At 37.5% G+C, this 15,740-nt stretch overlaps 1 protein-coding gene across 1 annotated transcript in view; it reads left to right on the top strand.

The window, feature by feature from the left end:
• The window catches only part of LOC121390530, a 17,336-nt gene extending 6,252 nt beyond the window's left edge, over positions 1-11,084 (top strand). Inside the window, exons 2-5 of the mRNA XM_041522362.1 lie at positions 2,929-3,279; positions 7,116-7,349; positions 8,858-8,936; positions 9,246-11,084. Of these exons, the coding sequence (XP_041378296.1) occupies positions 2,937-3,279; positions 7,116-7,349; positions 8,858-8,936; positions 9,246-9,975 (1,386 nt within the window). The 5' untranslated portion in view covers positions 2,929-2,936 and the 3' untranslated portion in view covers positions 9,976-11,084. The remainder of the gene's footprint in view (positions 1-2,928; positions 3,280-7,115; positions 7,350-8,857; positions 8,937-9,245) is intronic.
• Positions 11,085-15,740: the final 4,656 nt, after the last annotated feature.

The raw sequence follows: 15,740 nt of genomic DNA, 5'->3' as shown, positions 1-15,740 counted from the left end.
TTCTATTAAGAATTTTATATTGAAAATCTATAAGCGCGATTTGTTTAGTACATAATCTGGGTGTTAAATATACCTTTTTCCATATTAACGGGGAGTTAGCATCATTTATTATCGCAGACCATTCATAGAAAGTATATTATAATATACACCACAACTTTTACTAATTTTTGTCATTAAAAACATACGTTGGACACAAATAACAGTTTAGATCGTCCTTAATCTCGATTAAAATACACCTGTGACGTCACTATAATGTCTCAATGCTCCATTATTGTTCAGTAATGGAGCGATGATTCAATAACATTCCAGGGAAGGAAGGAAATGTTTTATTTAACAACGCACTCAACACATTTTATTTTATGGTTATATAGCGTCGGACATATGGTTAAGGATCACACAGATATTGAGAGAGAAAACCCGCTGTCGCCACTTCATGGGCTACCCTTTTCGATTAGCAGCAAGGGATATTTTATATGCACGATCCCACAGACAGGATAACACATACCAAGGCCTTTGATATACCAGTCGTGGTGCACTGGCTGGAACGAGAAATAGCCTAATGGGCCCACCGACGGGGATCGATCACAGACCGATCGCGCATCGAGCGAACATTTTACCACTGGGCTACGTCCCGCCCCAACATTATAGTAATTATAGTACTAGAGATGCCTTAATATACACAGATATAGGCGTTCGCCTATCAGTCTTTTTTTCACTGTAAAAACATTTTTCAAACCAAATTATAAAAACAAATTTATTTACAACTTACTTTTTGTTCTGCATCTCGTATAGTTCGTTATCCTGCACAGGCTTACGGAAACCACACACACGTTGTTTTCGACGTTGTTCCATTTGTAACATTTCTGATAATTCACAAGATGCAGTCAGTTCTTCATCGGACGGCGTTTGTTAGTCATTCAAAGATACCAAATTTATCATCATCATGTAACAAGTTCACTATATAGTATCTTCATATCCGAGTAGAAAGTACAGTCTTTGTATGTAAAATCAAATTTAATAAATAAACAGTAGCCAGAACTTGTCGGCTCGTCGTCATTCATGCCACAACTAAACAGCTCAACAAAATAGCGTTTTAGTTGCCCGTGTCTGGACTTCACCCGTGCACGTGATCGTTACACTCCACATGGAACGTGTTTTCATTGCATGTGTCTTAAGTAATGGAGACTTATTTATCCATGTGAATGGTAAATTACACATGAACAGTTCGTGCTAATGTTACCGTAAAAGGAAGACGACAAATAAGGCTGTCTACGAGGTAGCAGTATTATGACAGTTGTTTTCATTAATACCCCAAAGCCTACTTAAATAACCCACCAAAATCACTAGTGTTAAACTGCATACTTACATATATTGACATAAAGTGATTATTTTTTGGTGTATGTATTTTAAGTAGGGGAATATCATCGTAACTCTCCATTCCTGAAAAATAATGGGATTCGCCCCATTTGAGGAATGGAGAGTTACTCGGACATTCCCCCTTTACGAAAAACATCCTTCTGAATTTTTAATCTCACTGATTCTGGATACACATCTTTATTTTAATGTTTCACTTGTATTTGTTCACGAACAAGTTTTGCTGCATACAGCAGCGATCATTTCCCTTTCTGACTCTTTCTGTCCGTTCGTTGTACCACTCATCACTATGTACGATGTCATGTTTTTGAAGTAAATCACATCCTTTCTACCTGCCACCACATAACGACAAGATCACTGTAATGGTCAGGGCACCTTTTTCAGAAACTATGAGACATATAGGCATGGAGATCACTCAACGTGTATACTTCTGAATCAGCTTCACTCGGTCGCCAATGAAATGGGGTTTGGAACCAGTTATGCATGTCCTATAGGACCGTGTGTTGTAGTTAATCCGAAAATGCATCTGGTAAACGCTTTATAGCAACTATTATTGTATCTGGCTTCTACCTCCACCAGATCTAAACAGTATCTGAGTCATTCCCCTAGCAAACGTTCATTGTTCTGACACGTTTTGTTATGTTTTTAATGCCTAATCTATAAAAAGATGGATGTCATTATGCCGCACTACTAAAATATTTAAGAAATGTTGTTAGCGTGGGGAAACTGCTATCAACAAATCCCGGCATCTTAATACTTTCGTCTGGTGATGTTCTGAATTAATGTATGGTCCTAAAAACTGACCTCGGGATAAACAGAAAGTGTTCAACGTCTTTACTGGTCTGTATGAAAGAAAGTTTAACAACACCCCAAAATGTCGGCAATACACCTCTAAATTGAAATCCACCGCTATCTGGTAATTTAAATACAACTTTTAATGAATTAATATTTTTAGTTTAGTCTATTGATTTTAAATAGCTTACCCGCTATTCAGAAAGCTAATTAATTAAACTACTACTACTACCTCCACCATGGCAACCACCACCACTGTTATTACTACTATTATTACCACCACCACCACCACTACAACGACAATGACTACCACTACTACTACTACCACCACCACTACTACTACTACTACTACTACCACCACCACCACCACCACCACCACCACCACCACCACCACCACCACCACTACTACTACTACTACTATCACCACCACATCCACTACTACTACTACTACTACTACCACCACTACCACCACAACCACTACTACTACTACTACCACCACCACCACCACCACTACTACTACTACTACCACCACCACCACCACCACCACTACTACTACTACTACCACCACCACCACCACTACCACCACAACCACTACTACTACTACTACCACCACCACTACTACTACTACTACCACCACCACTACTACTACTACTACCACCACCACCTCCACCACTATTACTACTGTTAGTGCAGCTATTATCATTATTATTGTAATTATTATTGTAATTATTATTATTATTATTATTATTATTATTATTTTAGTGGTACACATGTGTTCAGATGAATCAATCAGCAGTGTACAAGGATTGTTTCTTGACGGATTTGTACCTGGCAACACAGGCATCACTTGTAACTGTTCACTTCAGGCAACAACACCACTTCAGATAGGAATTAGTCAGGTTTCAGTTCCAGAGAAAATGTGTGGATCACAGTTATCTATACAGCAAATTCCAGAACAACGGCCACTGGTATATAATTGCAGAACTGGTGGGAATGTAGCAACGTATCAGCAAAATATTGATGTGAAAGGGTACTCGATTACTTTGCAAACAAGTGCGACAAACAGCGTGAAAACCACTTACTGCATCAACTTCTACATTAAATTAAATTCAGGTACAGACATTTGATATGCATTAGGTGATTGAAAAAATAAATATTTGTTTAATGATGCTACAGTGTAGACTGTGCATAGTTTAATTAGCAGCTATTAGATGTGTAACATAGTAATGTAATTTACAATCTTGAGCTTGAGAATCAACCATCATACAACATACTCAAACTAGACTTATTTCTCTAGCGTCATTAAACCCATAAATAATGACTGCGTGCGGTTTCAGGGGTACAACTTACATTTAATAAACACAATGGAACTAGATTATTCGTCCACTGTTCAGTATAAAAGGGTAACCCTAATATTCGTTTTAAAAGATGCGTTGGTCATAGAGTCATTGCCAACGCATAGGGCTTCCTCGGATCTATTAACAGACATGGAAAACTCTTTTTTTCCGTAGAAAACGCGATGGCTTTCTAGTAAGTTCAAATATAAGCACGTGCATTGTATGGTTAAAAAACTGACTTTAAATATGCCAATTTAAAACGTACTGCATCGCACTGCTTCAATACAGAAATACTTATTCTTAATATTAATTAGGTTTGTGATTATTAAAGCTTGGCAAATGACAGTTTGTACCATGACTAGACGCTCATTTAGTCCGAATGAATGATACCACGACGGGGGGGGGGGGGGGGGGGGGGGGGGGGGGGGGGGGTGGGCACAATCTCTATGATGGAGAGACAAGCCATATTTTTACTTTTATTTATATAAAATGGACCTGCTATTTCCAGACCTATTCTGATAACAAATCAACAAAAAAAACCCATGTGATCGGGCTTATCCCGCCCTTTCACGGGTTTGTTGACGGACCGTAATGTTGTTTTGTCATACAAAATTATGTTTAAGTAACGTATGTATACACCTAAATAATAAAATAATAAATGTTTCCTAATATATTTATCTTAGATTAATCCGTTTAACATGTTTTCGTTTTATCACATTGCGGATGATGTAATCAGTAATTCGCATAAATCAAAGGAAAACTGACTTTCGTATTTGTGGTAAACAGGCAACCTTTTAGTTTTAAAATTAAAAAACAAAACAATAAACAGTTTTCTTTTCTTTTTCAATACGAATGATATCGAATATAATGTGTAGATCAAATACATAATACACAGCCGAGATGTTCGGAACTCAATCGGAACTCCAGGGTATTCTGAACATTCACGAGCTAAGACTTTTATGTTATCAAGAAAATGTTTATTTAATTCTCAAAGCACAATAGTTATATAACAGTTTGCGATGTGACACAGCTGATTTCAGTTTTTTAAAGTACAACAAGCGCTTATTTCGAACGATGTAGCATGTTTCATATATTCAGTTAATGAAGTTGCATAAGGACACGGATCAAGAAGCAATGAACGCTTTCAGTCATTCGATTAGACGTCGATGAAAACATTCTAAAATACGAGTCTCATTAAAATACAATATTTTTTAAATTCTTCTTCTTAATTTCCTTGTTCTCATTTATATGAGTCATGTAATCATTTTACTGTCTTCAGCTGCTCTTATTCTTTATTTTAAAAATCCTACCACAGATGTCAAAAATGTACGCGCGATACTAGGTTGCACTCGCTAAGGTTGATAACGAAAATGGGTTACATGCGTAAACTGATTACATGACGATAATTATATCTTTACGTCTGTTGTGACGTTAGCACACCTCGGAAACTTGCGAACTTTCGATATGTTATTATTAATGATGTTCCGTATCTGTTCTGAAAAAACAAAAACAAATTAGCTATGTACTATTTAGTTCCGGGTTAAACCCTACTATTCCTGGACGAATAGCTATTGCGGCCTTTGAATGACGGGTGTAATAGAGCTCGGGCTACGCCCTCGATTATTACACCTGTCAATCAACGGCCGCAATAACCGCGGTCTAACTAGACAATTCTCTCGTAACATAGCCCATATACTTAGCCAAAACAGTTTGGCAATTTAGTAAATGTGCTTAAATAAAAAAAACCTCGTGATTTACAAAATAAAACCAGTCACTGGATTTAATTGAGACATCATTTGTCACTATAAGTAACAAGAGATTTTCAATACAAAATGAATTGTTTGACTGTCACGTTGTTGAATGGTCCTTGGCATGTCCGTGGCAGGGGAGGGGTTGGCCAGGGGCCCCGCCCCCAATAATGTTGGCTCTTTTCTTTGATAACCTTTACATCTCGACTGACTGTAAAAGTTGTAGCGAGACTAACGGATCGAGATTAACGGCGAGAGTTACAGTAACGGGCAAATTACCTTTGAATCATGCCCCCGGACCTCCCAAATAATGTCCACCATGCTACGGGCCTGTTTGGGGGTCCATACACGAAAATCGGAAAATTGTCAGTTACGTGTCTGAGCACTGTGGGGATTGCATGTTGATAATGGCACGACGTCGGCTCATGCTTCTGATGAGACGGTGGATCTCTGGAATAGTGATAGAGATCCATTCACGAGTTAGGGCATGTTTAAAGTTGTGGACGTTGTGAATATGCGCGTGGTTACTCGCACTCTACGAGCCCAAAAATCCCATACCTGCACAATATGGAACAAGTCAGTCGATCTTGCAAGCTGGAGTTCAGTCGTTAGTCTGGCTGAATGCTGGCGTGCATTGTACTGTTGAAACAAAACGTCTGGATGTTGAATGAATGAATGAATGAATGAATGTTTAACGACACCCCAGCACGAAAAATACATCGGCTACTGGGTGTCAAACTGTGGTAGATCCAAACAGTAAATGATGATTCACATCAAGATAAAAATTCAATAGTCAAATAAAAACACGGTGGAGAGAACTGTGGCCTGGATGCTGCTGCATGAACGAAGCGACAACAGGTGTGATGATTTCGTCACTGTAATGATGAACATTGAGATTCCCATGAATGATGAAAATGAGGTTGTTTTGTCCGATGTCATGAATTCCTGTCCACACCATGACGCTACCATCACCACATCGGTCACATTTTCGTGCATCGAACCCCCAAGCATCACGTGACAGTCACACGTTTAATTTTGTATTGAAAATTTCCTGTTATTTATACTGACAAATGATGTCTCAATTAAATCCAGTGTCTGATTTAATGTTGTAAGTCACGAGTTTTCTTTTATTTAAGCACATTTAATAAATTGCTAAACTTGTTTGGCTAAGTATATATTCAGCCGCTACTGGCGCATCTTCCTAGTAAAATATATTTCTACTTACTGTTGCCATAAGAACACGGACTTAGAATTTAACCTCCGTTAATAGTTAGACTGGAGATAATAAGTAAATATCAGATTAAGAAACGTACTTGTTATGTGCATCAAATAAGTATAAATGACCCAGTAATCTGGTACAATTACATATAACAATCAGGCTATAACATTAATAACGCAGAAAAAAAAATATATATACAAAATGCTTTTCTCATAAACTTATCAATAAGGTCACAGGGCAGTGGTAGATAACTAGCCTCGTGTACAATGGATAGTTGGATCGACCCATCCAATTGAATCCGTGTTTTGTTTTTATATATGGGAAAATGTATATTAATAGTAATCTATGAGGCGAAAGCGGATTTCGTTCCTTTAAAAAAGTGACAAAATAATAAGTTAGACATTAAATAGCTGTAGTTAAAATATCCTCAGGTTTAATTAAAGAAATACGATCTTAAGTGTTCATTTAGAAATCGAGTAACGGTTTCGGAGCAGTAATGTGGTTTCGCATTTGTGGATGTAAAACATTTCAATATATTTTAAATAGCAACATTAAATAACAATGAAGTTAACGTTTCTAAACCAGTTTTGATTTCCTCGTAATGAGCAGATGCGCTTTTGATTCTTTTTTGTCTCATGTCTATAGGTAGTTTGAATCTTCAGTGTTATTCGTCAGGAGACAAAATCACAATCCCGACACAATCAACAAAAGCATCGAGTTCGATGCCGACACAATCAACAAAAACATCGAGTTCGATGTCGACACAATCAACAAAAGCATCGAGTTCGATGCCGACACAAGCATCAGAATCAACGATAAAGGTTTCGATAATGCTCACGCAGAAAACAAACTCACCATTAAGTCAAGAAGCTTTTCCAGGTACTGGTTTCTCATATTCTCGAAACAACAAGAAATAGAAAATAAACAAAGAAAGCTGATTAAAAACAAACGTTAAAGGCTATGGAAACAATAACACGTAGAAAAAATTACAGACATAAAGAAAATAAAGCGAAACGATATAGTTTATATATATAATTATTTGTATGAAAATTTACTTGAATTCTAATAATTGTCATATACTGGTGGACGGCTGATTTTTTTGTTCTCAGCATACGTTGTGTGTTATGTAAACGAGAGACAGGAATACATATTTAAAAACATAATAAATAAATAAATAAACAAAATGAAGCGAAACAAATGTAACAAAAAGCAAACAAACAAACAAAATGAAAGTACAAGAAACAATAAGACACCCCGAAAACAAATCCATCAACAAGAACAACATAAAATAAAATAAAATAAAATAAAATAAAATTAAATTAAATTAAAATAAGCCTAGCAAAGTAAAAAAAAAACATGGCGCGAGGTTAAATAAAGAACAAACGTATTACACGTGTCCATGAAAAAAATAGCACTACTCACTAATAGCGAATTTTAGAGTTATGGCGTTTTACTTTGTGTTTTCATACTAAACTCATCGATTATGTTTTTTATTAAGCTATTTGGTATATGTCCCACTCCCACACCCCTCAAAAACAAAAACAAGACGATAAAAGTAAAAACAAAACTAACAACAGTTGAGTAACCTAATTTGAAACACACACACAAACATACACAGATATATCTGGGTTACGTTGTCGTTATATCGAATTTTCCGCTGTAGGGCATTTGTATTGAGCTTTCGTCATTATCCTAATGACGTAAGAAAAAATACTGATCAATAATTATAATTGAAAGCTAAATAGCATTTAGATAGTTAATGCATTGCAATTATTATTAAAAACAAAAATAAATTGTGCATGTATACATTACATGATAATAATATATGTTTAAAAAAAAAAAAAAAACATTATCAAATATATTAATCAACATGTCTGGATCAATGTAATCGTTCCCTGGTTAAAATCATTTGTAATTGGTACTTACTTCTGTCCTAGACCTTTCCAAAATACCATAAAAACAAAAGTCTTGATTATTTGAAATTAATCCTTTAACTGAATGAGTCGGTTTGTGACACTGTCGGCTCGTGACGAGTTCAAGGATGCCAAGTGACTTTGTTAACTTGTTGCGGCATGTTTCATGTATTTTCAAACGTCGGATACGCGTTTGTTCCATATTTGCTCAATAGGTGTGAACAGTTTAGCATTGATGTACTATTGTTCCCGGCAAGTTTTGATATATATCTTGACCACTGTTTTTATAAATAGCTAATAGAGATCGAACATTTTTGTTATTTCCATATCAGTTTTCCTTTGTGTTTTTGGTCAACCCAAATTGGAATTATTGACCAAAAAATCAAACATTCAAAATGGTGGTTGTCATGGGGTATAATAGAAACGACTACCATTATCAATGTATAAATATTATCATGTGTGTTTCGTATTTAGTTGCAGCTGTAGCGGGAGGAGTCGGCGCTGTGGTTCTAATTGTCGTGGTAGTCTTGGTCATTGTCGTATTTGTTAAAAGGTAAATATATATATATATATATATTATAACGTGGTTTTTGTTGTTGTTGTTGCCAAAAATATTTCTATGCTATAGAATATTAGAATATGCTGCTGCACCCACTTCGCAAAACATACGTTCATTCGTACTCTCTCTCTCTCTCTCTCTCTCTCTCTCTCTCTCTCTCTCTCTCTCTCTCTCTCATTTTACAGAAGCGAATATGTTGTTAGCAGTTAAAATGGTAAAGGTTATACATTGTTTTACACAAAATGAAACTTACGGTATTAATAAACCTTTAGAACATTAACAAATATGTTATCTTTGATTAAGGAAGAGACGCAGCAAACACGATCCTAATTCAGATAACGATGGAGGTTACTGTAACATGGACGCGGATCCGTACAAATACCAGAACACCAAGCCATCTGGAAAACATCCAGGAGTTTCAGCAAATCAAACCCAGACTGGCAACCAGACGATTTGCTCTCCATCAGACGAATATGCGTCTATTGATGATGGAGCTGGCGATATTACCTACAAACCGCAGGTCGCCCTAAAGCCAAATCCACCTAGAACAAGTAACCATGGTGACTTTCAACCACAACCTGACCACGATCACGTGTCAAGCATGTACGCCAAGGTTAACAAAAACAAGAAACCGGCCAAATCTGTGAATGAAGCCGCCATGCCTGTTATGCACGTCAATGAGCTCTATGCTGTGGTTGACAAAACTAAAAAGGGGAAACAACCGTTGAAGGCTAAACCGTCTGGTGAACTGTACGCCGTGGTAAACAAAAAGAAGAAATCAGGCGGGACGGGTTCTGAATCTAAAGGTCAAGGTCCCGAGTCTGAGGTAACTGGTGATGTCTACACTGAAGTAAGAAAACCGAAGAAGTCTGGGAATAATCCGAACATCCCTAAAGGTTCACCTGGATTGATTTACACTGAGTTGGAGTTTGACGAAAACCAAGATGAACCAAAGGGAGCCACAGGAGGGAATGAAAAGACAGACTCGGTTGCAACAGAGGAGGATCGTGTTCTGTATTCTAAAGTGTGTTAAATAGTTCTGTGTAGATCGTTGGATAGGGAAATGGGTAGGAGCACAGTGGGTACTGTTAGCCTATGTCAGTACTCTTAAACAGACATTTTCTAAGCACTGTGTCTGACTCACCGATTCCATTATTTCGTGTTCATAATGGGCCTTTTGTGCCATTATTTTTCACATATGTATCACACCACCTTCTCCCCACCTTTTTGTTTGTCACAGGTTTGATGCAGTTATATAACTGTTCTGTGATCTTGCAACAATCTCATCGTCCAACCTCCATCATTCTATTATTCTAGTCACAACAAGTTAAGAGACAATATCAAATTTGACCTTATTTAAAAAATAAATAAATAATAAAACAAATTCAGGGGCGATGATAGGTAAGGACAGTTAGGTTGCAGACGTGGATAAGCATTTCAGATTGCATTTACATGAGCCTTTTACTCGCAGTTTGTTTGGGTTTTTGTGGGGGTTTTTGTCGGCAGAAAGCGTGTGGCACATGCGTAAAACATCCAGGACTGTTTGACGTTTCGAAACATTTTCATAACCTGCCTGAAAACGGAATAATGTACGTGGAATTCCATATTTATGTTAACACGTTTCATGTTTGATTAGTATGGAAGGGTATAAATTCCTTTGCAATCTGGGTTCGGATACCCATGCCATCAAGACATAAACTGAGCATTCTGCACTGTGGCTGAGCACTGCTGTGGCTGAACGATAGCATATTCAATGAGACAAGTATCGTTCTGACACAGATCATCCCCACCTCAGATGCAGTGTCCATGTGGCCCTTATCTTCTTGTAACTAGTATAATATAAAGGCTAGCTTTACAAGTTCTATGTGTAGCTTTACAAGTTCTATGTGTAGCTTTCCAAGTTCTATGTGTAGCTTTACAAGTTCTATGTGTAGCTTTCCAAGTTCTATGTGTAGCTTTACAAGTTCTATGTGTAGCCTTCCTGATGATCGGTGAGATCCGTGTACATGTTTCTGTTTGGAACTGAGGCGGGATGTAGCCCAGTGGTAAATCGCTCGCATGATGTGCGGTCGGTCTAGGATCGATCCTCGTCGGTGGGCCCATTTGGCTATTTCTCGTTCCAACCAGTGCACCACGACTGGTATATCAAAGACCGTTGCATGTGCTATCCTGTCTGTTGAATGGTGCATATAAAAGATCCCTTGCTCTTAACGGAAAAATGTGGCGGGTTTCCTCTCTAAGACTATATGTCAAATTTACTAAATATTTGACACCCAATAGCCGATAATTAATAAATCAATGTGCTTTAGTGTGGTCGTTGAACAGAACAAACTAACTGTACGGAACTCGTATTCAGATAAATTGGTTTATCGTTTGTCCTAAAATTGATTTATCTTTTTTCAATAGACTTATATTTAATAATAATAATAATAATAATAATAATTATTATTATTATTATTATTATTATTTACTAACCTTAAGCTGACTAACCCATTTGTACATAACAAATTGCTAAGTATTTTTGTTATATTTGACCATAAAAACACATTGTTCTTCTTGGTATATGACGTGCTTTACACATACGACCTTGAGGTGTCTTAGATGACATAAACTCTTTCCAGTTAATCGAGAATAATAAGCATGAGGCGGTATTGAATTTCTCTTCTTTCTTTCATCCATACCAAGCAAGTATCTTCTGTGCCATAACATGATAGGTATCAGTTAGCTACAATTCATTTGCAAATTTCATTATGCCACATTAAGAAATAGTTTTACAATTATTATTTTTAAATATTAATTTGATTAGAGATAATCAATTATTATTTTATATATGGCCGTGGAGATTTATTTTTATTTGTCTTGGTTTTCTACCTTTCGAAGTATGTTTGTGCCAAGTGGTCACTAAATTATTCATTGCTTGAACATATTTAATTGAATAATTCTTTTTATACATGTATATATAATACATCAAAAGATGTTTTCTTCTCACAGAATCAAAGAACATCAATAAATTACAGAGGAAACTAATGTATTCTATTGTTATCACGCTATATTGCGTGCCTGTGTATGTGTGTGCGTGCGTGCTTATGTGTGTCTGTGTGTCTCTGTGTTTGTGTGTGTGTGTTTGTGTGTGTATGTATGTATGTGTTTTGGTGTGTGTGTGTGTGCGTGTGTATGCGTGTGTGTGTGTGTATGTATATGTGTGTGTATGTTTGTGCGTGTGCGCGTGCGTTTGTGTATGTGTGTGTATGTTTGTGCGTGTGCGCGTGCGTGTGTGCGCGCGCGTGCGAGTGTATGTTTGTGTGTGTGTGCGCGCGCGTGTGCGGGTGCGTGTGTGTATGTATATGTGTGTGTATGTTTGTGTGCGCATGTGTGCCCCCGCGCGCGCTCGTGTGTGTGTGTGCATGTATATATGTGTGTGTTTGTGTGTGTGTGTGTGTGTGTATGTGTGTGTGTGTGCATGTATATATATATATATATGTGTGTGTGTGTGCATGTATATATGTGTGTGTGTGTGTGTGTGTGTGTGTGTGTATGTATATGTGTGTGTGTTTGTGTGTGCGCGCGCGTGTGTGTATGTGTGCGCGCGCGTGTGCTGGTGCGTGTGTATATGTATATGTGTGTGTGTGTGTGTATGTTTGTGTGTGTGCGCCCGCGCGCGCGCGCGTGTGTGTGTATTATTACTGTTATTATTACCTTGCTGTCCTCATTTACTCCTCATCTCTTCTTTCTCTCCCTCTTTCTACGCAAAAATACGAACATATTTGTATTAATGTACAATACTCTTTATGTATTATAATAGTAATAATGTACAGTACCCTTTATGTATTATAATAGTATTAATGTACAGCATTATTTGTAAGATTATGATTCAGGGCGCTATCCCTGACATTTCTATGCAAATAAAAAAAGAGAAAAAAGTGTTTCTCTGTCCGTTCACTACTGCAGTTTTTTCCCTTTCAATGATCAATAGGGGCTAACACAATTCCTTCGTTACTCAAGGTGTGTTAGCGTTCCCGTTTCTCACGTGCAGGTAAATACAATGTTATCATGTAATTATAAAATTTCAAATTATTACAACTTTCACTAAAATATGATTTATTTATTTTTTAAATAGTTATGGGATATGTTCGAGTGTTTGCTTGTTTTGTTTGTTTTTACTTTTAGTTAGTTTTTATTCAGATTAGTTTTATTTCATTGCATGTGTCTCTGTCACGGGGATCCTATAATACCCGTAACTGAATGAAACACGATTATCCAAATATCTCTCCTAACTGTATATCTATTAGATCTCTCTGTAACGGGCGGTTATACCCGCGTGTGGCTCGTCTAGGTATGATCAGAGATAAGATCTTATATAAGGTATATATTATTATAGCACGTTTAGTTCACTAGAAAACACAACAAAAACACAATACACTTTGGAATCTGTATTAACCTACGCAGACCAATGTACTGCCGCAGTAGTTAATTAACAACAACAAATAATAACAACCCAGAACTGATCACTTAATTAGTTAATCTCCAGGTGTCTAGTTTATAGAATATGCTAATCACTTTACCGTGACACAACACACACACGTGTGATAATTGAGAAACGGTTCGAGGAGAACTTAATTAATAAAGGAATTACAACTCTATTCCTAACTGGTTAATTTTTAATTAACCCTTACTACTCGTTCAGTAACGTGTGATAATTGAGAAACGCTTCCAGGGGAACTTAATAAATAAAGGAATTACAACTCTATTCCTAACTGGTTAATTTCTAATTAACCCTAACTACTCATTCAATAACCTTGTAACATAGAATTAATACTGGTACCTATCACCATAAAGACAATAACATACAGTTGACCTAGGTCCTCTAGGATGACTGGCTAAGCTTTAATAATTATTTAGACAGTGAGCCTACAGATTACTGCGTCAGATGACCGGCAGCACCGTCTAAATAATATTGGTATATTACAGTATTAAAATATTTAAAGTCACATCAATCACATCAAGGTTATACACAGAGCAGAAAAATATATTTACCACGCCCGGACTGAACTTATATATTTCGTTCAGTGGACGACGTCCGTTTCCCCTGCAGCCTTCCTATGTTTCTCCCTGATATCTCATGTCATGTCACATCTCATGTCATAGGGTTTAACGTGCACATTCAGAGCAAGCTGTTGTAGCGCACGCCTGTCGTCCACCTGATATCTCTCAAATCCTAGCTATTTATTATAAAAACCCAAATATCGCCTTGGGGCACATCGCGGTACTGAATCTTATCATGTGAATTTCCACCACTCCCAGAGTCTATATATTTTCTTAGATGACCAGACATTCTGTCGCCAGTTCTCCAGAAATCCCCCGGTCATAAACCGTTCTACCGGAGTTATTACGTAACTACTGGCCACATGGCCTCCGCACCTGGGCTGGGTGTGTATTAGAAAAGCTCGACGACCGTCGCGTAAAGGTATCACGTAACAAGTTGCCCACCTGGGCTTAAGTGCATATTGGAACTGCACACGGCCCTCTAAAACAATTAATATCGCCACAGGCGAAAATAAAATTAAGTGCATGTACCGTCACAGTCTCATTTATAAATGCATAATTATTATTGCTTATACACAAATAATAAAGTTTACAAAGGACACCAAATCCTCAGAAATTCAGTCGTTTAATATATTACTAAAAAAAGTGATCGTGTGGTAAGGATGAACACAATGGTGCTCAAATAATGTTTGTTTGATTGGTTGAAATGGACGCCTATTAGAGCATACCTTAGAACAGAGATGTGGGTTCCAGCAACGAGCTGCTCATTAAATAAAATGAAGCAAAAACCATTCTCATTTCATTTCAACTTATTTTCGTGCGTATATCCAATTAAGGTTCAAGCACGCTGACCTGGGCACACACCTCAGCTATCTGCAGTGTTCTAGCTAGGATTGTGATGGGGCTAATTTACCAACACTGGCCGGGCTGCCTCTGTTCCCTTGTGCCTGCTAGTGCGGGCGATCTCGCCTTCTGCCTATCTCCGTCCCCACCCCCTTCTGTGATATATATCTGGAAAAAAGTAAAGAAGTTTGCTTTGTTTAACGACACCAATGGAGCACTGATTAATTAATCATCGGCTATTGGATGTCAAACATTTGGTAATTCTGACACATAGTCATCAGAGGAAACCCGCTACATTTTGCTTAATGTAGCAAGGGATTTTTTATATGCACTTTCCCTTAGACAGGAAAGCACATACCACGGCCTTTCTCCAGTTATGGTGAACTGGTTGAAAAGGTAAAGAATCCTCCCATGAATAAGTTACTGACAGTCTCGTCGCAGAAAGACATGTTGGAGGCTTGGAGACACGGCGGACATTTTTAGCAACAATTTACCATCCACAACTGTCTAGAATACCCTGCAGCTCCACACTTAAAGTGACTTACCAGTTGTATTAGTAACACACGAAATGAAATGTTCACCAATATAACGAATAGCACTCATAAAAATGTATCGCTCCAGCCAGTGCACCCCGACTGGTATATCAAGGTGTATACTACCATATCAACTCTCATAGACGACAATAGTAACATATGTGGCTAAAACTCCTACCTGCAGCGTATCAATCGACATAAACGCCACGGATATAAATACTACCACCCCTCGCCCTTAAAGTGAATCAGAAAAAATGGGGGTCAAACTGATCATTTCTGAGATAACAGGTAGCGTCTGTGACTACCCTAGTTCCACATTTTTTGTTTTACAGGTACCCTATACATGTTAAAAGCACAAGGCTACTTGACACAGTGGTAC

This window comes from Gigantopelta aegis, chromosome 15, assembly GCF_016097555.1.
Source record: "Gigantopelta aegis isolate Gae_Host chromosome 15, Gae_host_genome, whole genome shotgun sequence".
Lineage (NCBI taxonomy): Eukaryota > Metazoa > Mollusca > Gastropoda > Neomphalida > Peltospiridae > Gigantopelta > Gigantopelta aegis.
Note: the sequence above shows the minus strand (reverse complement) of the source record. Positions and strands in the feature narration are given on the sequence as shown.